This window comes from Lipophrys pholis (genome assembly GCF_963383615.2).
Source record: "Lipophrys pholis genome assembly, chromosome: 8".
NCBI classification, from domain to species: Eukaryota; Metazoa; Chordata; class Actinopteri; order Blenniiformes; family Blenniidae; genus Lipophrys; species Lipophrys pholis.
The window spans coordinates 28,538,912-28,565,729 of NC_137630.1; the positions used below are offsets into that span (position 1 = coordinate 28,538,912).

General features: G+C 43.6%; 2 protein-coding genes across 2 annotated transcripts; both read right to left on the minus strand.

Moving 5' to 3' along the window:
* Window positions 1–5,028: 5,028 nt before the first annotated feature.
* slc16a4 (solute carrier family 16 member 4) lies at window positions 5,029–21,161 on the minus strand. The gene is made up of 10 exons (XM_080470546.1): window positions 21,028–21,161; window positions 20,758–20,891; window positions 16,337–16,468; window positions 15,581–15,713; window positions 15,325–15,468; window positions 15,082–15,243; window positions 14,396–15,004; window positions 10,145–10,356; window positions 8,218–8,311; window positions 5,029–5,681 (listed from the first exon to the last, which is right to left on the minus strand). The coding sequence occupies exons 3-10, from the start codon at window positions 16,451–16,453 to the stop codon at window positions 5,473–5,475; spliced, it is 1,680 nt and encodes a 559-aa protein (XP_080326672.1). The 5' UTR covers window positions 16,454–16,468; window positions 20,758–20,891; window positions 21,028–21,161; the 3' UTR covers window positions 5,029–5,472.
* A 2,013-nt stretch (window positions 21,162–23,174) lies between these two features.
* Window positions 23,175–26,413, minus strand: lamtor5 (late endosomal/lysosomal adaptor, MAPK and MTOR activator 5). Its single transcript, XM_080468861.1, has 4 exons — window positions 26,294–26,413; window positions 26,152–26,213; window positions 24,971–25,088; window positions 23,175–23,523 (listed from the first exon to the last, which is right to left on the minus strand). Exons 1-4 carry the CDS (start codon window positions 26,326–26,328, stop codon window positions 23,463–23,465), a joined length of 276 nt encoding a protein of 91 aa, XP_080324987.1. The 5' UTR covers window positions 26,329–26,413; the 3' UTR covers window positions 23,175–23,462.
* Between the last annotated feature and the right edge of the window lie 405 nt (window positions 26,414–26,818).

The following is a 26,818-nucleotide window of genomic DNA, read 5'->3' on the forward strand; positions in this document are numbered from 1 at the left end:
TGAATTGAAGACGCAAGCTGCAAAATACCTTATTGTGTTTCTCGAAAGGAGTTTGTCATTTTGTTTCCGCACACGAGGAGGGGAGACGATGTGTTTAGCAAACCCGGTGAGGAGAGACCCCACCCACTCACCCACAACCCCCCCCTTCCCCTCGTTTCATGTGAGGATCACTGTTTGCTTGCAGGCCAGTTCTGAGCTCTTAAGTTCTGCCTCCCCCCCCTCCACCCCCCCGTTGTTCCTGATGGCACGTGACACCCGACCAGGATCAAGGAGCCTCGCTGGTCCTCTTCTTTTCAGAATCCGGTTTGCGGCGGGAAACGGTGGCACAGGAAGCCGAGGGTTCGGAGCCACCAGCAGCGGCGTGCGGCCGTTTCCCGTTGTGCTCTTTGCTCCCGAGGTTTCGTGTGCGTTGTTCCTGGTTCTGATCGCCAGGTGACCCTGTTCTGAAAGGTCTGTAGCGTCCAGCTGCCTCGCTGCAGAGGCCGAGCTGAACCGCCCGGGCCCCGTGTTTGTCGTTACCACACGCCGCCCAGTTATTTGAATTGATTTGTTTTGTCTGAGGGAAGAGGATCGGCTCGCGCTGCAGCATAGGAGTCTTTGTGTTCTCCGATTGAACGCCCTCAGAGGAGACGGGCGAAGAGGCCGCGCCTCCTCCTCATCGTCGTCGTCGTCGTCTTGGGCTCTGCTGTGGCCCAAACGGCAAGATTCCAGACCGTTCACGCCTGCAGTCGTCGCCTGGAAGGAATCCACGCCGCGGATCCGACAGCCCCCACTTCAATCCTTCTGGGAGCTCTGATCAGAGAGTCCCCCCGTTTGCTCCAAACACCTATTTTAGCTGTGTCAGTGTGAATGCAGAGGCCGGCCGTCACCAGAGAAACATTGCCATCTTGAGGACCGAGGAGCAGCTGCTCCCCCACCCTCACCACCACCACCTCCTCCTCCACCTGACTCCAGGACAGAGGTGGCCTCTCGGTAACACACAGCACGATGGTGAGTAAGGTGAACGAGTGCCGCCTGCCAGCTCTGTGTCGGTGGCTGAGCGGCACCGGTGAGTATCCAGTGTCAACACCACACTGTTTTCCAACAACAAATGCAAAGTGATACGTTCGCTTCCAGCCAAAGTCGTTACCGAGCCGAGTTCCATTAACGGCCGTCAGCATTATTCAGGATGTCGACAGTACTCGAGTACAAATGTAGAGCATTATTGACCCGTCAGCCCAACAAGGTAACTCGCTACTAATACCAAAGTCAAACATCAAACCCTCTCAGGTTGAGCCTGGGAATTAAAATGAGGAGCAGAAATTCAAAGAAAGTCAAATTAGATTTGTTGTATAGACGCCAAAACATAAAATACTGCACATGTTCAGGAGAAATCGACTTAGAAATCTTCCATTAATAGGATCAAAATATTAAGATGTATTAAGTGCTGCTATCAGGGAACTTGTTGGATAAAACTGGTGCATTTAGTTTTAAAATACTTATTTTTTCATCACATAACAGGTAAATAATCCCATTAAGTTCAGGTACTGAACTCGGTGAGAATTTGAGTAATTTCTATTTGAATATAAGTTTACTGTTAATGGTTTCAAATAGTTTTCATTCGTTTGTGATCGTACATTTGACCTTATCAATAGTGATCACAATTAGTCAATATATGAATGTAGATAAGAAAACTAATGATTAAAGCAAGATAATCAGATAAAAAAGAAAGCAATTACATTGTAGGTCATTAAAATTCAGTGAAATAAACCTTCTACAGTGTTGTCAGTACTTGTCCAAAACGCTTAAAACATTTCTAACGCCACTCCTTCCCTTTAATTCTGTTGTTTCTCAGCTTAAATGAAACAGTTTATTGATCGCAGCCTCCGACAATATTGATCCATTGAATGATTAAAGATGGCTGTAAATCCATCATGCGGAACGTAAAGGCCTTGTTTAGTTAAATAATGCCCCGTAGTGTGTAAATCATTGGATTGACCATCACTTTTCACTGCACTGAATGAGATTCAGTATCAAATAACGGAGGTAAAGACAAGAAACTTAATTTTACTGTTTATTCGTTCGTGAATTACTGAGCAGTGAGGTGATGTTTGTGGAGAAAAACTATATAAAGACAAAATATATATATATAAAGATATTTTAATTAATCGTTTCTGCCCACATAAGGCCTTCCAGATTTTAAATGTGAAATCTGACTATATCATTATTCCAGATGTAATTCATCATCAATTCTTGAGTTTTGATCAGCTGGATTGCTATTTTCCCCCGACAATAGATTTGCAAGTTGTGGTGAGTTCATTCTTTACTGACTTCATTTTGTATCTGAAGTTAAATTGATTCACTGATGGACACACATTTCCACCTTTTCACTTATCATACACCGAGTCACTCATTTAATTCTGATATTAAACACATAATTGAACTTTGTGGTCAAAACATGGTGGATTTTGCTGATAAAACTCATGTTTCTAGTATTCAGATTACAGGTGTTGAGGATAAACCTTGTCTGTATGCTTCTCTCATTCTCTCACAGATCCTTTGGACATCACTTTGTTTCCAGGACGCGACGTGTCGCCTCCCGTAAGTAACGTCTTCTTTCATTTTAATGAATAACGTCACACCAACTTTAAAGTGGGCATTAATAGAAATACCCGAACAATCCTGTGTTGTCGCTTTACAAACACGAGTGTTATGTTAATGTACGTGTGTCAGTTTGTCGACGTGTAAATAAAATGTTCGATTCACTGTGATCTGTGTTTTCTTGTGTTTGTTTCTGGTCTGAATCACGACGACACTGCGAGTCACACGTCATCAGTTTATTACAGCCGACCTGTGCACTGCTACAAGGCTTACAAATGAACTCTACAGGCTCGGAGCGAGACATCTATGATTGGTTAAGCATATTTTCTAAATCCAGGAGCCCGAGTTGTGACTAAAACCAGTGCTTCATCCATGAATGCATATTCATTGCAGCAAAAAAACAAAACAAAACCAAAAACATGAAATGGCTTCATAAACAGACTCGGCTCATCATCAGTGGTGTTCAAAAAGTACACAAAGTTATTTCCAGATATTGCTCGAGCATACAGCTCCTTAACGTATCCCAATAACTAAGAAGCATCACAACCCAAATCCAAATCTACTCTTAAAGCATCGGATACTTTTCATAGAAGAATTATTACGGTAGAAAATGTCCAGAGGAGCTGAATCACACAAGCATACCGGTGGAGAATGGAACTCGTGAGCCAGAAGAGCTTTTGTGCGTGACTGTCGTTATAGAAACAATACAAAGAGCCTTGCTCTGTATTGTGAAAGCGAGCTGAGGGGGAATAATTTGGTGCTAATTGCGACAGGATTCTTGAAGTAGAAACCCCCTGCTGCCACAAGGGGGCAGCACAGCAACACATCCACAAGATTCTGGCACTGTCCTCAATTAAACCAGGACTATAACGGATTCAGACGCAGCTTGAATTGTACGCAATGTACAAAAGTACTTGACTAGCAACTAGTGTGATCTTTGGCCGACGTTACTGAAAAGTTAGTAAAAGATACATGAACTTGTAAGGCAAACTGGTGAAAAACAAGGAGCCCACTGACAACACACACACAAAAACAACCCCTCTAGAATATAAAAAAGATTCAACACCCATTAGAATCCCATGTATAAACACAACATTAAGTTTGCATTGCCATTAACTGGCTGCCTGCAGGCACTGTAGAGTCTACACAGCCGTCTTCAACAGTCCTGTCAGGGCGCCGTGCGTCGATGTGGTGAACGTCACGCCACCAGCACAGCTGATCAGAGATTTTAGAGACGCACAACTTTATCACACAGCAACGAGGGAAAAAAACCTGCTGGTCAGAGTTGAGCTCGTCGGCTCGGGTGTCCTTCGGCCCCAATGTTATATGTAGAAAACACATCAAGGTTTGAAACATGAGTGTGTGTGTGTGTTAAAAGAAGGAATCTCTGTGTGAGTGCACTTGCATAGAGCAGCTCGGTGCAATGAGCCTGAAGTGACTGCAGGAAAAAAAAAAGGTCAAAACTGAACAAATCCAAAGAGTATTTGTGCCATCAATATAAATCTGTTTAAATGCTTCCAACATGTAGATTTAAGGAGACGAAGTGTCGGCTGAGAGGAAATGCTTTGAATTGAAGGTGATCAAGTGTTACAGGCTAAAAATCAGTGTCATGAGCATCAAACGCGGGTTAAAACGTGAAAAGCTGAACGAAAGCAGGTGAAGTGTCATTTAAAAACAAACAAAAAAATTTAGTTATAATTGTATTTAACTACAAAAAATGAGTGAACTGGTAGTTAAGTCTTGTGTGTAAAAACTATCCATGCATAATATGCAGGTTACACCGGCTTACTGTGGCAGCGTCATATATATATATATATAAGTATATATAAAAAAGGAGCAGCCAAATAGACGCTATAGTTTGTGAAAGTGAGACATTGCATCCTGCGGCCATCCACTGCAGTTATAAAAGGTTTGAAAAACGAGGTAAATATTACCAAGTGCAGGCAGACTTGCTTGAAGCCAGTATGAGGAGGCGAAATATTCAAAAACTATCAGTACTCTGCAGATCAGCAGCTGAAAGGAAAAACATGCCTGGCGGATTATAAAGGGTTAAAACATCTCATCACCAACGACTGAGGTTGGCGCCCGTATGAAATACCACTGCGATAGATGATCGATATAAAAAGTGTCTGAGACGTCAAGATTAAAGATATAAATACACGAATATCAGTGCGCCACTGTGAGTGAGTACAGGTTAGACGCTTGCACATGCCTGCAATAGCTTCGTCGGAACTATTTGGGCCTTTTTGGCTTCGGATGAACAGATTACAGGTTGTTGTGTTGTCGGTGCAGGCTGCGGTCGCGCGGCCGCCCGATGTCCCGGCTATCTGGCAGTTAAAGGTCGGAATAAATGTCATGCAGCATAATCACAATTTGGCCCAAAGTGCATATCAGTGAGTACAGGTTTACAGATACAGGTAAAAGGCTTTTTTTTGTTTGTTTGTTTTTACGAAAACATGAGGGAAACGTACATCCTCGGGGGGGGGGGGGGGGGGGGGGGATATGTGCTTCCGGTCGAAGAATCGGATGAAAACGGGATCTCGACGTCCACTGCAAAGTTTGGTTCCTTGTGGCTGGATGTGCAATCAAACTGCAGTTTGTGACAAAATAAAATTAAGAGTTTGTCGTAGTATAAGTTCAGTCTGCTGACTTTAAAATGTGCTCAGCGTTGGAGTCAGACGGGGTGAAGTATGCTGAAGACCACTGACGTTTTGGCTTTTTTAAAGGTTCGGTAATCACACTCTGGTCACCAGCTTTTCGCTTGTGGACATCATCTGGTCCCTCCTGTGGGAAATTACCATCAAGGTCCCGACTTTAGGCAGGAGTCTGAGGCCCGAGGCGTGCAGGCCCGCGGTCCAGAGCGTGTTGGTTCAGGACGGAAGGCCTTCACTCCTACACAGCGCCGTTCTGCAGGCGGTCGGGGGTGAAGCAGCCGTTGGTCTTACAGCTGCTCTCGGCTCTCTTGACCTGCAGCAGTTTCTTCCTGGACTTCCAGCGCTGCGCCAGCGGCTCCAGGAAGAGGGAGAGCGAGGACAGCAGGTAGCAGAGCCCGGCCAGGTAGAAGGAGCAGTCGTACGTCTGAGTGTAGTCGTACAAGAAGCCTGGAAAAACAAACAAACAAACAAACAGCACGGGGACGCGTTAACGCAGGAGTGTAAAATAGGTTTTAGTTCAGGAGCAAATAGTGCCATTATAACCTTTAAATTGAAACTTTAAGGTTTTTCCTTATCGGGGCACAGAGTATATGTGATGAATATATCCATATTTTCATCAACAATTACTACAGAAATGAAGAAAATATATTTATTATTATTTGTTATTATTTATTATCATTCTTATTATTATCATTCTTATTATCCTCATAAGTAATTTGTTCTATGAAACATATACAAATACAAATACACACAAAAAGAAACAAAGGAACCCACACTCATTTGAACTCTATCTCTACATACTGTTTGTCTAAATGATGTTGAATCACAATGACGAGTAACATTCATGTGTTTGGGGAAATTAACAATAAACCATTTTTACATTTTCTTTACGTTTCTACTTGTGCACGTGTTGCTTTCACTCAGTGTTTCTCTCCCGGCTGCAAAACGAAGCTCAAACAGGTCAGTCAGAAGTCAAGATGATTTCATTTTATTTTTTTCTCTTTTCTAACGGAACATGTGAAACGCAGACATACGATACAAGCGTTCACGTGAAGCGATACTTCAGGTGTGGACAGCGGCGCGGCTGCCTGCCAGAAAGGAAACTCAGGTCGTTGTTGTTGGGCGGGGTCGTCCTGTTTTAGGCCGAGCTGGTTCTGCCTGCGGTGACCTCTCACACCAGCAGACATGTGGAGGGTTAAACGGTGGCTTGAGGTTGGCCGAAGTGTTTGACAGTGATGGATAGGAGATATTTCCAGTGCATATTATGCACACTCGTGTCTACACCACTTCTTTCTCCTTGACTGATGCTATCTTTGTGGACCTGATGGAGATTTTCTTCCTCGTGTGGATGTGCTGGGTTTTTAACTGAAAGTGCAACTAGAGAAAAACTCAAAGTTTACACTCGCTTTACGTTGCCACTTGTGATTTCCCCGAAACCTCTCAAGTCTTCTGGGTATTTCCCACCTCCCCATGCTGGTTCTGTGCATTAAAGCCCCCTTCTGACATGAACCTTGACATACTTTTCAAGTCTCATTCCAGCTGTAGCTTCATGCGGGTGACTTTGTTGGCACTCGTCTTCAACCGAGGGACTGTGATTGACGCAAACACGTCGGACGACATTAAGAAGAAGTGGGTCATTGTCGCCAGAAGAGTCTGTTATTACGCCTGTTCCCTGAAGGAAAAAAACCCTCCGTCTCTTCCTTAAACAGCGGGGACGGTAAACAGAGCCACATGCTATTTCTGCACCACCTTAGAAGGAGTCAGGAGTTGCATTTTTTTTTAAAACCCCCGAAAATCTATCAGCTCCTCTGAGGGGATTGCACAACCCAGTCGTTAGGTTGAAGGTTCCCCTCGCTTTAACTGCAACCAAATGTTACCAATTAGGACAAGAGGAGGTTTTCTACCCCCGTGGCATGTTTTTGTGCAGACGGTGCAGGTGAGTGTGTGTTCCTCGTGATTCACGCTGTCATTCGGATGTTTGATAGTCACAGCCATTTGACCTGACGAGTCAACCACGAGAAGAAATCTACAACAACCTGGTGCAACTTTAAAATACTGTAACAAGAGGCAGACGACTCCTCGTGGATGACTGGACAGGTCAACTGGCAGGACTATCAAACTGGATGACACCTGAATCACGAGGAACATGCACACACACTCTCACCTGCAGTCTCTTTACAAAAACAAACGTGTGTGTGTGTGTGTGTGTGTGTGTGTGTGTGTGTGTGTGTGTGTGTGTGTGTGTGTGTGTGTGTGTGTGTGTGTGTGTGTGTGTGTGCTCCTTGTGATTCAGGTGTCACACAGATTTGTGATGGTCGTGCTATTTGACCTGGCGAGTCAACCAGAAGGAGGAATCTGCAGCAATCTGATGCAACGCTGAAATCCTGAAACAAAGGACTGATGCCAGATTAGAAACAGCTCTGTGAGAGAGACGAGGGCAATCTGCCATCAGTCAAAGTGACGCGGCGTGTCATGGTGAACGCCGCCGACCTGTTGCCTTAAGGTCTTCGCTACAGTTTCTTCCAAGGCAGAATGAAACTTGACCCAGTTACCTTCATATACATTTTGGTTGAAGCACACCCAAAATTCCAGTATGCACTGAGGGCGGCGCTAACTTTAGGTTGTTTTTCTCCTGTCCGTTTCAGTTTTCACACTCTGCAGTGACTGCATACACACACACAGGCAGGCAGACACACACTTTGAGGCCCTACTTGGAATTTTGGGCCCCTGAGAAAAAACATGCTACAACATCAACCCCCCCCCCCCTCAAAAAAAGTGATGTTCAGAGAAAAGGATACCCACACATGAAGCTTCAAACTCACTCACGCACGCACACACAGAAACACGTGTACAAACGTCCCCTTGTGGCCGCCAGCCCGTTGCACATGTGGCACATTATGTGTCTGTTATTGTGCGAATTTGGGAAAAAGTAGGTTAGCACATGTTTGACTCCTGGAGGTTTTCCATGATGTGATCCACTCACCTGCCAGCGGAGGCCCCGTGAGGCAGCCCAGGCCAACAAAGAACATGGAGAAGCCCATGGAGTTATTGAGTTTCTCAGATCCCACGAGATCGACCTGCAGGGCGAAAAAAAGCAAGTTTATCCTGACACATGGTGACACAGTAACGGTCATGCTTCTCTTTGTTTGTCATTCCAAACAGTCTCATTGTAATTTACATGCATTCAAAGTGCAGAGCGCTCGAAACATGACTCAACTTTTCCAAAGCACACAGGCGCAGTAGGTCAATAGATTTGTCAATTTAGGCATAAATCTCTCAACACGTCTAGTTAAAGGCAACGTGTTACTTGTAAAAAGCTTTAAAATGACTGGGTGGGTCTTTTTAAGTTTTCACGATGAGTAAAAGACTAAAAGAGGGTTGATACGGTAAAAAAGATTCCAGATTTGTCAAACTATTGCAAAAAAAGCATAAAATCTGAAGTCCAAATCAAAGAGAAGCATAGTAAAGAAAAAAATGCAGCAGTGCAACTTAATAACTGTCATTCTAAGTTTAGTTCACTGCTTCGCTATTCAAAAATAAATAAAAAGGGACCGAAATTTACTTCCAGCAGTCATGCTGTTTTTGGAATAGTCCATTTCCTTTGTATTATCTAGACAGTATCAGCAAATATAATACCTTTTCTTGAAAAGAAAAGAAAAAAAAAAAAAGGAATTTATCTGCTTGAGAACACTTGAATTGTTTGATTCAGAGAAACACAATAATCAACCTTCACTGAGTGATAACAGATCTTCCTTCGGGGCGTGTCCCGTGTCCTTTACAGCCGCACCACTGACACGGTGGCGCTGCACGCACGCTTCGCATCGACGGTGAAAACCCGAGGTCACCGGATCCCCTCCTGACCTAATGCACCGCCCCGCCCATAACGCTCGTCAAGGAAACATTTCCCAGGCTTCACGGATACTTTTCCTCTTCCAAGGTGACTCGGTGACGTAATGGAACCACTTCGCATGCACTTTTTATCACTTCAGATGAAAGATTGATAAAATACGGACCGATAATGTAAGAACTGCGTGACGGTGGCGGGATACAAGGAAACTGAGTCACACCGAGAGCTGATTGTAGTTCCTCAGTAGACTCTGTGAAACTTTAAGCACCTTTACTAATTCTTATCAATTTATTTTAAGAAAAAAACAACCTGTTTTATCCTTAATTTATCCCCGGAATTTAATCTGCAATGTAGAAACAGGCGAGACGAGAGTCTGAAGTAACATGATAAGTTTTTAATCGTTAGCAGTGTAAGTATTGTTAAAAGTGAAGGTATTTCGCTTCAGGTCAAATTTACATTTCTGGTCTCTGGGACATTTAGATCCAACCTGCTTCAGATTCCAGAGAAAGAACAAAACCTGTAGAAGCTGCTCTTAGTCTTAATACCCAAATATTTGATGCGAACACTCAGATAACTGCTCCCGTGAGCATCGGAATGCAAACAGTGATTATTGGATGTTGTATAACTACCGCTTGTTTTACATTTACTTTTCATTCTTTTGCATTTTAAGCATTATTAATTGGTGTTTTATTGTAAATTGTTTTCATGTTGATAATGTTTGTTCAACCAATCTCGTGGCCCGAACCTAGAAAACAGTGTCATAATCACCTTTAATTTAAAATTAAGTGTTACTTTGTTGTAGCGCAGAGTATAAGAGGTGAAAGTGTATATATTTTCACCAAATCAAATAATTTCTACTAGAAATGACTACAATCTCAATGTAAAGTCAATGTCAATGTGCAAGATACAGTAAAATGTCTAAAAATCTTCTCACTATAACTGTTGCATTATGGGTCTTTTCACTATCAAGAGTTCTTCACCGTGGTAAACCACCAGCACACACACGATCTGTGGATGAGTAGTCGGGGTGAAATAATCAGTGTGAAGCGTGTGCTCTCCTTACGAGGACGGGCAGCAGCAGGGCCATGTAGCCGCCGCAGAAGATGGCGAAGAAGATGGCGTAGACCATCAGTAGGATGTAGGAGGTCGCCAGCGGGGAAAGCAGGTTGACCAGGCCACAGAGGATCAGGTAGGCTTTGTGGTAGTGGTATTTATGGAACAGGTTTCTGTCCGCCATCCAGCCCGAAGCCAACTGGGCGATGGTCTCCGTGATACCTGCAACAAAGTCAGGAAAGAAATGAGGAGGTGCATTAGGGCACAGATATTTTCAGTTTTCTGTCTCTCAGCAGCTCGAGAAAGAGCAAACAGGTGCTTCACTAACCGATGATCTTAACATGAGTATGAATACTGTGTAAAATACAGACGGCGTGTTTAACTCTTTGTTTTTCTACTTTCAAGTTGCTTCTTTTCTTCCTTTTTTAAATTTAAAGCCAAATGCACCTGCGTTGACTGTGTAGAAAAATGTTTTTCTTTGTTGTGGCGCAGAGTATATGTGATATATACGGTTAAATATTAAAAGCAGTGAAACAGTAAAAGCCAGGGATTTGACTTCCCACACATTAAAGTCTCTTTTAAAAAACTCAACTCTTAAAGATTGCTTTTAATGTTTAACTGTCGAGACATTTGTATACCTGCTTTTATTCAGTGTTTGTTTCTGAGTCGTTTTTTTTATCTTTTCAGTATCCTGAAAAGTGTTGCGCAAAATAAATGTTTTATTATTAGTATGTATTACACAGAATGACAAAAATTTCAGCATAAAGCCAATTTTAATGAAAATGTTGTGACTTTGGTACAGTTCGTCACTGCGGTGAAGTTGCACACGGTCGTGCAGCAGAACTAAAGTCATCGACATGTTGAGCTGAGTTGTTGATGACGTTCTTGATCATATCAGACAAGTCGTTGCAGGGATTACTTCTAATTGCAGGTGAATGACCAGTCAGACTCAAGGTGCAGGTGGAGACTTGTGTGCATTCGTGAACTTGCTTGTTAAGTACTGAATATGTGCATTCTAAAAGGTAGCGTAGGTAGGAAGACTATGCTTGTGTCTGCATGTGGTATCAGGAGGACTGTGACGAGAAGCTGCAGAAATTCAAAGGTCTGAATTATTATCGGCGGTGAAGCTCCTCTCGATCCTGTCCCGACAGGACGGGATGCCAGAAGCAGTTGGTGGCGACAACACATTTCATCTGTTCAACACGCTGCAAACTACTCGCTAGTCCACGCCGGCCGCCTGGCTGGCTGTTTGCTCCACTCGGGGTATGATGACTGGGCAGATATGGACCGCTCTCTGCTGAGGTCAACTGGAACGTGATAGGCGATGCGGAAACTGCAGTAGAGTATTGACCGGCGCAGGAATAGCTACAAGCAGGCAGCGCTGAGCCGCTGATCAATGGAAGCAAACTGGTTCTGTGCAGATCGGGGTTACCTATTCTTCACTCGGCCTCTGCAGCAAAAAACTGTGCGCATCACTAACACACATGCCGCGTGTGCAGCGGCCGCTGCTTCCATCCCATCCTTTGAATTAAAGCCTCGTCACTGAGGACCTCTGCTCTCTTTACATAACGGGACCGACAGCGTCTCCCTCCAGCGAGGTTAGGGAGATGACATGAGGCAGCTGTGCAGTGTTTATGTGTCCTCCTGTGGTGACTGGAGACGTGTCCCGGGGTGTCCCCTGCTTGCATTCAGACACGAATGTGAGTTTGTTTGTGTGTTTTGGCCTCAGCAGGTTGGTCGAGTCCTGCAGCTGTTCCTGTTCAAACTCGGCACAATGGGGTTTAATTTTGTGGCCTCTCTGAATAGCACCTGAAACACAGAGCACCAGGGACATTTCATCTGTTGGACTCTCGGCCATTAGGTAACAGGTAGAGAAGTCAGTGACTGTATTAAATCCACGGAGGGCTGCGGGGCGAATGGAGTTCCTGTTCCGTTTCGCTGTGAAGATGAAAGCGCAGGCTTTCTTAAAAGGCATGTTGGTTTTCCCAGCTCCTCCGAAGCTGCTGCCTGCTCGTCTTGCCTCTTCTTTTGTACGCACTGCCGCCTCAGTGCTCCTCTGCAAAGTATCAGCCACTTTAGATCTCAGCCCAAACAAAGCGGGGAGCCCCTCTTGTCACCCCGCCAACAACTTCACTCGGCAAAGCTGTTGCTTAGCGACGCCGGCGAGCCGCGGCGATGCCGACCGAGGGCCGACGAAGAGACGGGCCCGGATGATAGTGGCCTCTCCTTCCCCTCGCTAAGTCAATGGGCCTTTATGGCCAGCGCCGGGTCGGGAGAAAGCGGGACGGCGGGACGTTGGGATGGCGGCTTTGTGGTGCGAGCGGCGCCCCCGTCTCTTTAGCTCTGTCTAACTTTCCCCCTCGTTACAGCGCACGTGACCAGACAATGTGACGGGACAAACGTGTTTGAGTCCGGGAGGGTCTGTCACTCACTGCTGCTCGCCGGAACCAAACCTATCTGAGTGAGTTATTGGAGAGGTTTGAGTCACAGAAACATTACGGAGACTCGTTCAAAAGATTCATTCACTCCAGAGTATCCAGTGAATTTCACTCTGTATGATCTGACGTCCATGTTTCACTCATTTCATTCTTGTTTGTTGGTTTACTGTGGATATTGTGCAGGCCGTCTTGTTTATACACTTCTACTTGTTTGCTTTTTTCAATGGAAAGGATTATTTGAGATAAAGGGGCAGAATTTATAAGTTAATCTTCTTTCTGCTCCCTTTCAGTCAGGAATTTGAAAACGTTTATTCTGTATTGAATTGAATTTTCTTTTTCTTTTTACAATGAATGAAATAACTAAACTAAACTAACTAAACTCTCGACTGCAACCCAGTGCTGACAACTAATCTTGTAATTTGCTGTCTCTACATGATAATTTATAATAACAGATCTTTTATTTTCATAAAGCTGAATGAAAATCATCTTAATCGGGATCAGTAAATCATGTTTGTTATGATTTTCTGTTCCTTTATTTATTTAGTCTGTGTGGAGCAATGGTATAAAGAATTGCCCTATGGGATGAATAAAGTATTTCTATTCTATTCTATTGAACCAAATCATTAAAAGCCCCCCAAAAAGCATTTAATTCATCCAACCAACCAACTCTAACTTTTTATACTATAGCGTCCCTAATGTTGCTGAGGCAGCATCTCTTCCATTAAAACATCAATAATGAAATTGATTTTATGTTTCATCATGCCCCTCTAAAAGAAACTTTTCATTAGAGGTAACCGTGCTTCTACCGGCCGGCTGACATTTGACTATCAAGGGGCAGATTATAAAAGTGAAACGTGTGGCTGTGAAACGCCCGGCCCCATCTGGAGCACTTCAATAATTCACAAAGCCTGACCAAGCACTCCTACAGATTTACACGCACATGTGGTCAAAATGTTAATGCTGTTTTCTGCTCATATGGAGTGGCCTCATCAATGGCATATTGCTGAACCCTCCCGTCCCAGCCAGTGGACCAAAGTTCAGCTTTTATGTAAGCACATTCATTACATAAGACTGCAGAGCCTGAGCAGCTCACAAATAATTAATGCCTAGAAGTTGAGCACTATTTTTTTTGCATCACTTCTTAGATCCAGTCTTAAAGAAACCTGGGCAACTTCACCGTCACTGCCAGACATGAAGGCAACCTTTCACTGATAAAATAAACCAGTTCTGAGCAACAGCAAATTTAATGAATAAGTACAATATAAAATGAAAGACACTGGTGGCAGATTCAGAGTTTCAATGGAAAAATCTGATGCCAGTTTGCTGTTAAAATTAATCACATTTCATTTCATTGTTTTTTCTGTGACACTGTGTTTTAAGATCTAAATGCAGACGAGGCCACAGAATCTTCTGGCTTTAAATCTGCCGTATAACTTTTACTCAAAAGCACCAGCATCCAAATCTGGACTCACACCAGCGGCTCCTCTGTTGCACACACCATCATCGACAAAGATCCGCTGCAAGTCAGCAGCTTTGACACCGTCCGTCTTCTGTTTATCTGTGCTTTGTTTGTCCGCCAACCATATCTGCTCTGAAGGAGACTGAATCTGCTTTTTCGAATGGTCTTTGTCCATCTGTTTGTTTGCATTTCCAAATGGACTCAGTTAACGTTGGAACCAAGATAGGAAAAAAACAGCTTGGTGAAAAGACATTAGAAGTTTGGACAAAGCCACCAAAGCTCTTTATGTACATGCTTAAAAGGGAAGACAGGTCTGCGAACAAAAGAGCAAATAATCTTCGATTTCTACGAATATCAAACTCACCTGCCACAGAGATGATGAAGGAGGCGTCCATTGCATCGATGCCGAGAGTCCTGGCTCTGGCAGACAGGTGGAAGTAGGGGATGAAGTAGGCCAGCTGACTGAAGACCAGGGACCAAGTGTAGATGCAAAAAAACGGGTCCTTCAGCAAGGAGAAATCCAGTACTTTGGCTTTCAGGACCGTCACCTCGCTCTGCATGCTGGTGTGTGATCCAATAATGGTGGATCCATTCATGCTGCTGTTGATCTCCGCCGAGCCATCTGGACTCGTGGACTTACACTGACCGGCGCTCTGGAGCGCCTCGTGGCCGTTAACGCCGTTCAGGACCAGTCTGGTCAGTTCGGGGTTCGGGGATCGGTCCTCCGGCTGCTCGCAGTCTGTCTGGGAGGGGGCGGGCGGAGGGTGAGAGTCTGATTTGGAAATGCCGTTGGAAAGGTGAGAGCAGCTGCTCTTCGTGTCCTTCTCCGCCGAGCTCTTGACCGAGAGGGACGGACTCTTTTGGATGGAAGAAGAGGTAGCATTGGGAAGCGGTGGCTTCACGTTGATGGGTCGCAGCAGCATCCCGGACGCCACCAGGTTCAGCATGAGACCGCCGAGGATCAGCATCGCCCCTGTGGGTGACAGGAAGAGTTCAACACCTCCTGCGTGCTGCAGCGCCTCCGCTCGTTCACACGTTCATCCTGCCTACCTTGCCAAGCGTATTTGTCCAGCAGCAGCTGAGTGAATGGAGCGAGGGCGAAGGTCAAACCCATCCCGGAGCGCCCGATCGCGTACGCTGTTGCTAATCTTTTCCGGAAGTAGAGAGCCGTGACCACTGAGAAGGCTTGGTAAAGTAGTGCAAAACCCATTCCTACGAGAAGCGAACGTCGTCAGAACAAACGGACGAAAACAATCAGCCGGGACATTTTCTCGTCAAGCACTTCCAACTCACCCACTACCACGCCCATGCTGATGTAGAGGAAAACCACGCTGCTGGCAAAAATACTCATGAGGAAGCCGCCGCTCACCAGCACCGCTCCCACGATGGAGGTCACTCTGGTTCCCACCTTAGCACAGGCCACAGAGGCGAGCGGCGCTGTCGAGGTGTCGGGAGGGAAACTCAAAGTCAACACAGCTACAAAGCTTCTACATCAGTGACAATCAGAAAAAAATATATCTGAATAAAGGAGTCGTTTTGGCCGGCAGACCTCCAGACAGACGCAGACTGGACATGATGGAACCGATCCAGCTGATGCTCTCCGCTGAGCCTCCGAACTCGTCCTGGAAAGCCACGAAGAAGATCCCGAAGCTTTTCAGCGTTCCCATCACGAGGACATTCACCTGTTAAGAGATAAAGGCATTTAGTTCCACATTACTTCTGGTTGGGTTTGCTTCCTGAAGGTACAGAATCGATATAAAGATGCTGTGGGGTGTCTTTTGAAAACTGCAAAATACTTTCTTTTTTTGGGGGTTTTATTTTTAATTTATGATAATTATTTGTAGAGCATTATTTGTAGAACATTGTCCATAGGTTAAAATGCAGCACAACAGACTTAACATGGTTAAAACAGTAATAGCTGTAGCCATGGCTCAGTTGGTAGAGCGGGTTGTCTCTCAATTGAAAGGTTACAGGTTCGATCCCCTGTCTAGACATATACTGAAGTGTCATTGAGCAAATAGAGTCCACTTACAAAGCACTTTTCCACCACTTAAGCATTTAGTTAATCACATTCACACACCAGTGGAGGCGACTGACATGCAAGGTGCTCTGGCAACAGTTTTCTGGTTCACTGACATGTGGACAAGGAGAGATGGGGAATTGAACCTCCAACCTTCTGATTGAGAGACGACCAGCCGAGCCAGACGACCAGCTCTTGAACCCCAAACTAATTCCCAGTGGCCGGACTGGGAATCTAACTACCACTAAAATGTAAATAAGCAGCGTATATTAGATTAGAACTCACCAGAAAGCAATGCAGCACAACCATCCACCCCCAGCCTCCGTCAGGCGGGTCCTCGTACTGGATGTCTTTCTCCTTTTCTTTCTTTGTGCCCATGGCGTCCTTCCTGAACAGATTCATGATGACCTGCTAAAACTTTCAGACACGAAAGAAACATCAGACACAGTGATTCATTTAAATAAGGATCATGGAAGCTTTTAAAGGAACTTTCATCATTTCATTCTTTTTCCAGAAATATTTAGGGTTTCAGAATAAAGGAATATCAGCAAAACTTGTCATGTAAAAACTCTCGCGAAACCAATGAGCGTGAGTCAGGTCAGGATTTTATAGGGCCACGGCGACATTGGCTTGTAATCATTACGGCGCGGTGAACATGCAGGCGGCGAGTGACAGTAGATGGGGATGTTGCATTAACTTTCCAGCCACTGAGCTGTGAAAACCGCCCGTTAGTACACAACTAACCCGGGTTACTCTTCTACCTCTTTTGCTTTTATTACATCTCCTGCACCAGACGATGCGTCTCTGGACGTTTTATATTAAGTGTCTTTATGGGGCAGAATGTGCCCTGATGATGTTTCAAACCAACTGACAGAAGTTTGATCCATAAAGAGTGACTTTACAAGAGGATTTATTCAGAAATCTATCAATTAGCAGAGGTAAAGAGGAAGATTTTAGATTAGTTTTGTTGAGTGTTGACGCATCCCCTCCATGCGTGCATAAATGGTATATCTACGATTCAAGCTGCAGTGCTGAAAGCTCTGTGAAATGAACTTTCTTTGCTCCTGTTGCGAGCTGCTTGAGAAACAATCTGTCCGGGGCTGGGTTTTGTGCCAGCCGTGCTGCAGTTTGTCTCCAGATCCCAACGGGCAGCGTGTGACCTTGAAGTACATCGAAGTCTTCCTGGAAAGTGTTCACTATGGATCCTCAGAAGGCTTCCACTTGTGCCAGCAGCTTTAATAATAAGCCTCGTTAAAATGAAACAGAAGCTTTGGAAGTCCCACAAATCATTTGCGATGAAAAGAACATCAACAAGTACGAGCAGGTATAATTATCAATGTAAGGCAGAACTGAGTACATGTACTCAGTATGAAAAACTTTGCAGCCTTTTAAATAGGAGCAGAGACATTTTGTGTTTATAATATAGATATATTTTATGTCCTAATCTTCAAGCACCCGACCTGAATCACTAAAGGATGTGTTCTGTTAGCGGGGATGCATCATTTATACTTTAACATGCCGTCATTGTTATTATTTTACCAGTGTAGAGTAGTGAGATGGCTTTTTCTCCACAGTGTGCTCTGATCAAATATTAACCACAAGTCGTCTGGTCGGAGACAGACAGTGTGTGTCTATGAAGACGATCGCATCCTGCAAAGAAACGAGCAGTGAAAGGGAAGTTTGGAGGAAAAAAACAACCTGTATTCGATCATGGCGAGACCTGTGGGAGTAACGAATGATCAAATGAGGGATGATTAAGGTTTAAGTCAGTATTGTGCACATTAATTCCTATAAATAAAGCATTAGAGGAAGACATCAAAACATCTTTTTTCATGGAAAATTTGTTTCAACACTACATTATGTGGGTAGAACAGTCATTTGGTAAGGAGGGAGTTTTGTTCATGTATGAAGAATTTCTTGAAAGAGAGGATGTTCTGGTACCTCAGGAGTGTCAATCATATTTTAGCTCAGGGGGCCATGTTCAGCTCAAAATTCATCTTGAGAGCAAAGGTAAAATCTCACGTGTTTTCTCACGAAGCAACATGATTTTCTTTCTTGATGGTGCATTGTGGGTCTCAAGCTTTCCATTTCCCATTTTTACTCAAACTTACCAGAAGCATAAAAGCAGGAAATACCTGTTCACATCTGTCACCTTATGTCAAACAGAGATAGTACGATTATGTACTATGTACTTAACTTACTGTGAAAAGTGTGAAAGTGTAAATTCACCATGAGTCCCAAAAGGTAGCACACTTGGAGTGCACTTATTGTTTGAACAGCATAATTACATAACATTTACTGAAGTAATGCTTTTATAAAATGTTTTAATTAAAATAAAATAAAAAAGATGATTATTCCTCGTATGTAAACATTTCTGAGTCAACATAGTTTTGATAAAATAAATTTTTTTTAAACTGTGCAATTAAAACTTGTGTGAACATCTGCATCAAAACTTCCCGTCTGGATCCACGTTGTAAACATATGTGAAGTCTGGTGATGGACGCTGTAGATCGCCAGCCTATTGTATCCGGCATCACTGACTCAGTCTGACTTAGCCACGTATGAGAAGCCAGGACCAAATTAAACAGAGAGCGTAGAGCGGATTAAAACTGGAATGAATTGGGCCAGTGTAGTGCGAGCAAAGTATTTCCCCCCCCCCCCCCCTCCATGTGCCGTTAACAAGTTGTCCTCAGAGTGTGCTTGAGTGCATGTTTGTGAATGTGCAGAGAGTCTCAGGGTTTGAGCCCTCTGGGACTGGAGTTCACCACTTTGTTGTGCCGCGTTAACGCCGCTCACACTGAGACGCGCTCTCCACGACTTCCACTGTCGTCGTTTCCTCCAGTGTTAAGGTTTCTACGAAATGCCGTCCGAACTCGGCTGCTATCTAACATACATCTCATTTATGGAGTCACAATGTTTTCTTTTTTAAACAACGAGACGATGTCAAACAAATCTCTATTTGTTTTTCACCTCCACGATGTGAGAGAGCGACAGGCGAGTCAAGAATGAAGACAAGTGTGAAGTATTTTGAATCCACTATTAAATCTGCAGCAGCTCCACTTTTACTTCAGGAGACCACATACACACCAACTTCAGCTCAAGTGGGCCGGACCGCTGACATTGTGCCAGAATATACTTTAAATTTACACACTAAGGTTTTTCTCTGTTCTGGCACAGACTGGAGGTTTGAAATTTAAAAGTCTCTATTTTTCCAAATCTGATTGAACGACAGCAAAAAACTTGCAATCTCTCTCCTGTCGTCTGTGCTTTCTCCTCTCTGCACTCACTTTCTCTGTCCAGTCCTGCCTGACCTCTTGACAGTGGAACTGGAGGTTTGAGACCTGCTGCTGCTCTGTCCCTCTATCTAACCAGCCAATAACTCTGGAGTCTGGATCTGCAGAACTGAGATGTTTATGTTGTAATAAATCAAAGTGAGCTTCAAAGTCTTAAGCGCACAGGAAAAGCCTCATTAATAACCTATCAAGTTAGAGAAAATATGTCCATTCTATAGACATTTGTAGTGAGTAGTTTGTTATTCTGTATTGAGGCTTGAGAGTGACAGATGATTTCAAAGGGCTTTGTGTGTCAATAGTCAAAAAGTCATTTCAGAACGTGTACTTTACTCAAGCAAAGAAGCTAAAACATCACTTTTTGTTGTACAAGTATGTAACATGTTTTTATTATATTTGGCTTCGCACTGACGCATATTTAAAAAAAAGAAGAAAAAAAAGTGACTCATCGTCGAGACAACTGAAAGTATAAAGGGAAACAAAAGAGTCTGCGGTATGTAGCAGTTAAAAGGTTTGAGCAGCGCTAATTATCTGTGATGATGATGATGGTATAAAATGTGAAACATGAACACAACAGACACACACTGTTGTCTTCTCTACGAGTCTTTTTTGGTCCAATGTGTGTTTTGAAGTCGTCCACTCAGATTCTCAGGAACACACAAATGCACCTCTGATGAGCTGACACTCCTGAAAAGCTTTTGGTGTTGGCAGCTCGCACATCTGGAAAGTCAGGATCATTACTGAAATCGCACACGTCCGCCTACACGTCTTTTACCGAAGGGCCGGCACATATCAGAAAGAATACGACAAACTATCACGCCTCCGCCACACCGGCTTGGCTTCACTGTCGACGAGTCCAGAGCTGAACTGAACGAGGGAAGTCGTTTGGTGCATCATGAAGAGAAAAAGCTCACGTTGAAATGACTCAGTACAGTGAACAGAATCTATCAGACAGAAGCGGGACAATATTTCTCTACTAAAACTCCAAAACAGTAATTGGATGTCACTTTTATAGCGCTTTTTTGGGCCGACCCAAAACGCTTGACATCGTTAGTCACGCTGAGGTATGATCTACATTTAATCACTCTCATAAAATAAAATTTTTCTGACTTTTCTAGACAATGATTTGTCTCCACATCAGCAGCTTCACTTGACTGAAACTTGAACTTTTCATTGTACTCCTTCAATCTGAGTGTGAGAGCTGTCATGATTCAATTTGAAGATTTTACCCAAAACAGTGTGTTTGTTAAAGCTGCAAAAGAGAATTGGAGAACCCCCCCCCCCCCCCCCCAATCACATCATCAATACAACAATAAAAGAATAGAAACATCTAGTAAATTCAAACGTGCCATCATTTATCTTCCGCTTGGCTCGTTCAGTCGCTGTGTTTGAGGGAGGAGGTTCTGATGGAAGTACCTGATATGTCACCTCGGTCGTTGGCCTTGAAGGCACTGAAGGTGAGGAGGAAACTCAGGAGTCCAATTTACTGAGTGTCATTCTCAGGTTGGTCGAAGGGCACTTGGAACACCGGCTGCATCGAGGTTTTATATCTACGACAAAAACCAAGCAACAGACACACCGGAGTTTTTAATCTCATAATGCTCATAATCCAAAATGCGAATTCTTCACACCTCGAAAAGCTTCTCGTGCTTTCGAGCAAAAACAAAAATACTTATAAAATCCCACCGCGATAACGAGAGAGTACAAGAACAAAGGTCCCGATGGAGATGCCTCGCTGCTGCTGACTTGTGCCAGCTTCAACTTCAACCAGCTACTCAAGGAAACATTCACACCCATAGAGAGAAACACCAATAATAGCCACCAACCAAGTTCAGCCAGTTTTTTTAAGGAGTGTTGAGTTTGTTTGGACAGTGACGGTTCTGCAAAAAACAAAAACAAAAACACCGGAGCATTCATACCCGGTGGACGAGTCTCTCCTGGTTATCATGTCTTGTAACAAGGCTTATCACTGCTTTGACTTGGAATAAAGATTGTTTTAAACAATGTGTATGTTTAACACTTCTCTCAAGCCTAAAAAAACTCAAACAAAACAAAAAAAAAATCAAAAGGTCTGACTGTGTTTTATGCTTCAACACAGAAAATCAATCGATATTTTGCGTAAAAGTCTTCAAAGGAGGATCTGATGTTACTGTAACAGATCCATTATATATATATATTTATATGTGTGTGTGTGTGTGTGTGTGTGTGTGTGTGTGTGTGTGTGTGTGTGTGTGTGTGTGTGTGTGTGTGTGTGTGTGTGTGTGTGTGTGTGTGTGTGTGTGTGTGTGTAGAACCTCCCATGACCACAAGGTAAAATGATCGTCTTCTGCAGTCCCAGTCTGTAAAGTGTATTTCACACTGCAGCGTAAACGCGGGATGCACAGTTAACTGTCAGCATCCAATATAATACTTAAAGAACTTTGTCAAATCTTCAACCCATTGCCAAGATAGTTAATGAGGCAATCCAGGCATGTGGAGACCTGTCAGTAACCTACTTTAGAGCAGCTGACACCAGAGCCAAAGTGGGCCAAAAACAATTACATATGTCTGGTTCATCAAAAGAATCTCATGTATTCACGGATTTATTAACATTAACTTTTAATCAATCCAAAAAAAAAAAAAAACACAATCAAAACCTGGAGAGCCTCACTTGTGCCTGTGGACTTGTGAGATTACGTATGAAATGCAGGGTGTCTAAGCTGGAGGAGGCTTTTGGCTTAAAGGTGCATGCAGCAACAAAACCGTATTATGGGGGGAGAACAGGGTGGTCTCACCGTGTGGAGCAGCGAGTGAGTCGTTATCTTGACTTTGCAGGCCTGTTGCATTACTGAGAGAGACAAGCACCGGGGGGAAGAAGATGAGAACAACTCAGGCGCACAGAGACTTTTTTTTGGGGGGGGGGGGGGGACAAAAATAAAAGAAACGATGCCATAAGACGCCTGATTTAAAAAAAACAAAAAAAAAAAAAGGCTGCTCTGACGCACAGTGGTTGAAAAAGTTTTTAAGTCCTTGGGATAACTTAGTGGAAGAAATATTTAAATTAGATGCTTATATAAAAAAAAACTTAACAATTAAAAGAAATCAAATAAAGATCCAAACTAAATCTGTATCGGAATTATTCACCATGATGAAGACAGCAGTTTGGTTTTTATTAAAGGATAGAAGAAGCTGCAGCACATACCTGTGTCTTCGACCTGCCTTGCGTCGATTTCAATCACTTTGACTTGACGCGTAATAATTTGTGGCTGCGCGGCTGCGCGTGCGTCCCTGGAGGGCGTGCGCGTCACCGGAGGGGCACTTCGGGCCGGACAAGGGTTGCGGCGGGACCTTCTCCTCCGGGGATGACCGGGCCATAACTTTGCCTCAGAGCTCCGGGGCGCATCTCTCTCTCTCTCTCACACACACACACACACACGGTCACAGCCTCAGCATCGCTCCGGTGTGCGCGCGGAGGAGCCGCAGCGAGGAGAAGCCTTCGCCGAGGAGAGTCACGTGACCCGAGACGTAGCGCTGAACCCCATCCGAAGGCGCACGGGGTGGAGGAGGGGGGAAAAAAACAACAAAAAAGCCCACCTCTGCGGTCTGAGCGCCGCAGATTTCTGCGGTTTGAACAATCAGCTGCAGAGGCAACATGTGCACGAGTGTGATCACACCTGTGTTTCTAGTTTCTGTACAATGAAAAAAAAAACACATTGGCACGCGCTTGTTTGACAACCACATGTCCCATCTTCAACTGACAAGTCCAGAGTTCATGGGTTCAGAGCAGTTTGGTTTTTTTGGTGTCATTTGCAAAGTCATAGACCAGCCAAAGAAAATGAATTGGTTATCCATGTCGCGATGAGCAAAGGAGAATTTAATGAATACTTAACACAGAGAGGGCAGCAGAAAGTCAGGTTAAAGTTTAATAACTGGGGGGGGGGGGGGGGGGAACCAAGATGCAGACACAGTGACTGAGTTAAAACCACCATTTCATCAAAATACCTTTAATGACAGATTGTTGCTTTTAAGGAATTTAAACAGAATCCAGCACTTAAATATATAATCAGACACTTCGAGCTTCGACTGTGAATCTTTTACTCGAGTTTCTTCACAATAAGACTCCTGCAGGAGTCCTGAAGTCTTCAAGAAGCGATCTTGTGAACTGCTACTGTGATGGTCCCATGACTCCTCACCAGGATGTTTCTATCGAGAAAAAAGAAGAAGCTATAAACACACGATGAACAATATCTGTTTAAGACTGTTTTCAGGTATCTTTGGATTATTACTAGTGCTTGTGGTCTGACATCCAAGATGAATTTTAATAGTGCTTAAACCACAAAAAACCCAAAATTGAAGAAAAGTTCCCTGTGAATACCTTTTCTTGGACACTTTAATTCATAAATTTGCTTCTACTTTTTTTCTCTTGCCACAGTTTTTTTTTTCTTATTTGCACTCATTTACTGTTTTACAATAAATCCATTTCTGATTCTGAAAAGTCTTGGATGAAAACATTAGTATATTGAGTTACTTCACATTCAATTCGATTTTTACCAAAGTCCAAAAGAAAACTAATGCATTTTAATGCAAAACCCAGAAATGTTCAGACTGACAAACACGGTGCAGGTGATTCCACCTGCAGGACATTTCATCCACGTGCTCCTCTGTGCTGCTGCATTGTGGCAAAACTTGGGAGCAGCTTCACTTCAGGAAATCTTGCAGCATCTCCACATCGCCCCCTGCAGTCTTGCCTCAGATCCTGCAGCTCTAATTTTAGACCTCTCCCGCTTCACTGCCACAACAACTCCAGAAAGCATCTTTTCTCTCCTCCTTCTGGCTTCGGTCCAGGAATGTAGTGCAGTTCCCTGCCGGCGGTGCCGTAATGCAGACACACAGCGATCCGCTCGCCGTGAACTCCAACCTACAAGCTTTTCACATTAGGTGTGTCTCTCAGATCAAACAAAAGCTCCACTTTTACCTGATCTGCCACATTTTAAATCATTTCTATCAGCTTTGCCCCAGAACTGGGAGTTTTGATCAGTTCTGGAGTTTGATGGATGAACAAAGGTTTTCTGTGACCTCTGGACTTTGAACCATTGGATTAATCACACTAATGTCACTTTTGTGGGTTTTCTGCATGACGTTTTATACAAGAATAGAAACTACTTCATTACAATTCTTTGATTTCATCCTCTAATGTTACTGTGATGCTGCTGCTGTCGCTTCATGCAAATCCTGCTGGAAACGCTGGTCTTCATCCGTTTCATCAGCTTCTACTGTTGGATTTCACTCTACCGATGGATGTTGGATGATTTGACCTCATTGTCATTTTGTTTCCTGTTATTAAGTCACCTGTGTACGACTTCTTGACACACTGATTATTGAGACTTTAAGTTACACCCACACACACCAGAGGCCTTCAGATGGCAGCAGAGCTACAAAGCACAACCGCTCAGCGACGACCTTGAGCAGTCAAGAGGCGCAAACTATCGACTCGCAATCTTTGATCTTGGATCTGTTCCAGCGGTTCACTCTGGAGTTATTGATCTCCTCACGTATTAATCAAAAGCCCACAGATATCACTCAAATCCACTGAGAGGAGGGGAAAAGAGAGAGAGATGCAGGTCAGTCAAGCAATAAGGTCCACGCTCACCCTGACTCGGACTCCAGACACACTGTCGGGCTGTCTGTGGGGTCTCTGGTGAGAGCTGAAGCTTGTTTGGCCAAAACAGACACGACGCCGCCATGTTCATCGGACAAGGACCCCCGGCCTAGACAGAAAACAGAACATTGAAGAGAACAGCAAAGGTTGAAACTCATTTATTACTTAGTGACGGTCGTTTAAATGCGTCAATGTCTTTGTCTTATTGGTAAATAAAAATTGAAGACCATGGGACCACCAAGCTCATCAAGCCGAAGTATTTAGAAAATGACGCAACATCGTCTTATTGTGACTTTAAATCGTCCTTAGCTCTGTGATGGCAATCCATCCAGGTGACATCTGCCCTCCATTTCACTACACCATAACTTCAATTAAAAAATAAAAAAGAATACATGAGTTGTTGTCCAATAACTTACACATAGTGGTTTTACAAACAAATCAACTGCAGGACTGCTGACAAAGATGATGTGTTAATAACTTGTTTAACTTTGTTTTCATTTTCTGCAGAATGAATTCGAAGCCAATCAGTCGTCTTCCCATTACATGATGGATAATAATCAGTATGGATGATGGATGGACTAAACTTAAGCTTGTGTCCAGTTACTGCACATGTTAACAAAAGGTAAAAGCTACTGTCTTAAGATTGGTGATCAATGGCAAAAACCCACATTACTAATGAGAAGAGAGTCGATTCAGGTCACTCTGGATCGTTTTCTAGTGAAGCTGCTATAGGTTTTAGACTGCTGGGAGAACTTTACTGCACCGAGCTTCTTTCTTTCTTCACTCTCAAGTGAGTTTTTACTTCCCACGTCTCCTCTGCTTGCTCATGTGAAATAGTTGTGTTTTTCTCTAGAAAACCGCCTAAGAATTAAATTTGAATTGAATATGTGCTTTGTTGGTGAGGCTCTGGAGACATTTTACTCGGGCATCACTTTAGAAAAATATCTTTCTCATATGATCGTTCCCCCACAGATTATTGCTTTATTTATTCAATATACGACCAATGGGAATCTCTCTGGAGTCTATTTGCTGTTTACACTAATTAAAGCGTGACACTGCAAGGTAATCAGGGGATAGACGGCACGTCAGACCATCGGACTAGAGATGTTTCTCTTTTACATTAATTTAAACGACCAGTTCGTTATGAATAACTTGTAGATGTGTTTCCTTACAGCCCAGATTGTGTCCTTGTTGATCCGTGCAGAGCACTCCAACCACCGCCGGGTTCTTCATGCTGCCACAAACATACAAAAGGCGTCTTTAACGGCACGAAATCAATCAAACACACTCAGTCAAAGAGCGTCTTTAACCTACGTGTCATCGAGATGCTGTTCAAGGGTCGATTCCATCGTTAAACTCCGAAAAGAATGAGAATATCTAAAGTTTGTGTGAAGATGTGTGTTGTTGTTGTGCGCCTCCTCGACGTTTCCGGATTTGTCAGCTGACCGTCACGTGCTACGGATCCCAGAGAGGGCCAAATAACCGGAAGCGCGATTTGACTTTTCAGGATCGATCGATCGATCGATCGATAGATAGATGGATACAAAAAGAATGAAGTCATTAAGAAAGGCAGAAAAGGGAGAATAAAAGTGAAAACTATATTAAGATAAAGGCAATAAAATGAGTAAAATGTACAGTTTAATGGAAATAAACAAAAGTCCTTCGGTGTTCAGGGAGTTTGTTCAACAGGAGAGGAGCGTAGGAGCTAAAAGCTGCTTCACCTGATTTATTCTGACTCTATGAACATTTAGTAAACCTCTTCCTGAGGACCTCATGAGTCTGGATGTTTCATATTCTACAAATAAATCTGACATGTATTTAGTCCCAAGCCCATTCACA

Bases quoted from the DNA above. Each gene is read 5' to 3' on its own strand.
- slc16a4 (XM_080470546.1), bottom strand. From the start codon at position 16,453: ATGAATCTGTTCAGGAAGGACGCCATGGGCACAAAGAAAGAAAAGGAG. The intron at 8,312-10,144 runs GTAAGGAGAGCA...TTCGCCCTGCAG, and splicing joins CCCTGCTGCTGCCCGTCCTC to GTCGATCTCGTGGGATCTGA. The intron at 5,682-8,217 runs GTGAGTGGATCA...TTGTTTTTCCAG, and splicing joins CACGGGGCCTCCGCTGGCAG to GCTTCTTGTACGACTACACT.
- lamtor5 (XM_080468861.1), bottom strand. From the start codon at position 26,328: ATGGAATCGACCCTTGAACAGCATCTCGATGACAC. The intron at 26,214-26,293 runs GTAGGTTAAAGA...TGTTTGTGGCAG, and splicing joins GAACAGCATCTCGATGACAC to CATGAAGAACCCGGCGGTGG. The intron at 23,524-24,970 runs GTGAGCGTGGAC...TTTTCTCGATAG, and splicing joins TGTCTGGAGTCCGAGTCAGG to AAACATCCTGGTGAGGAGTC.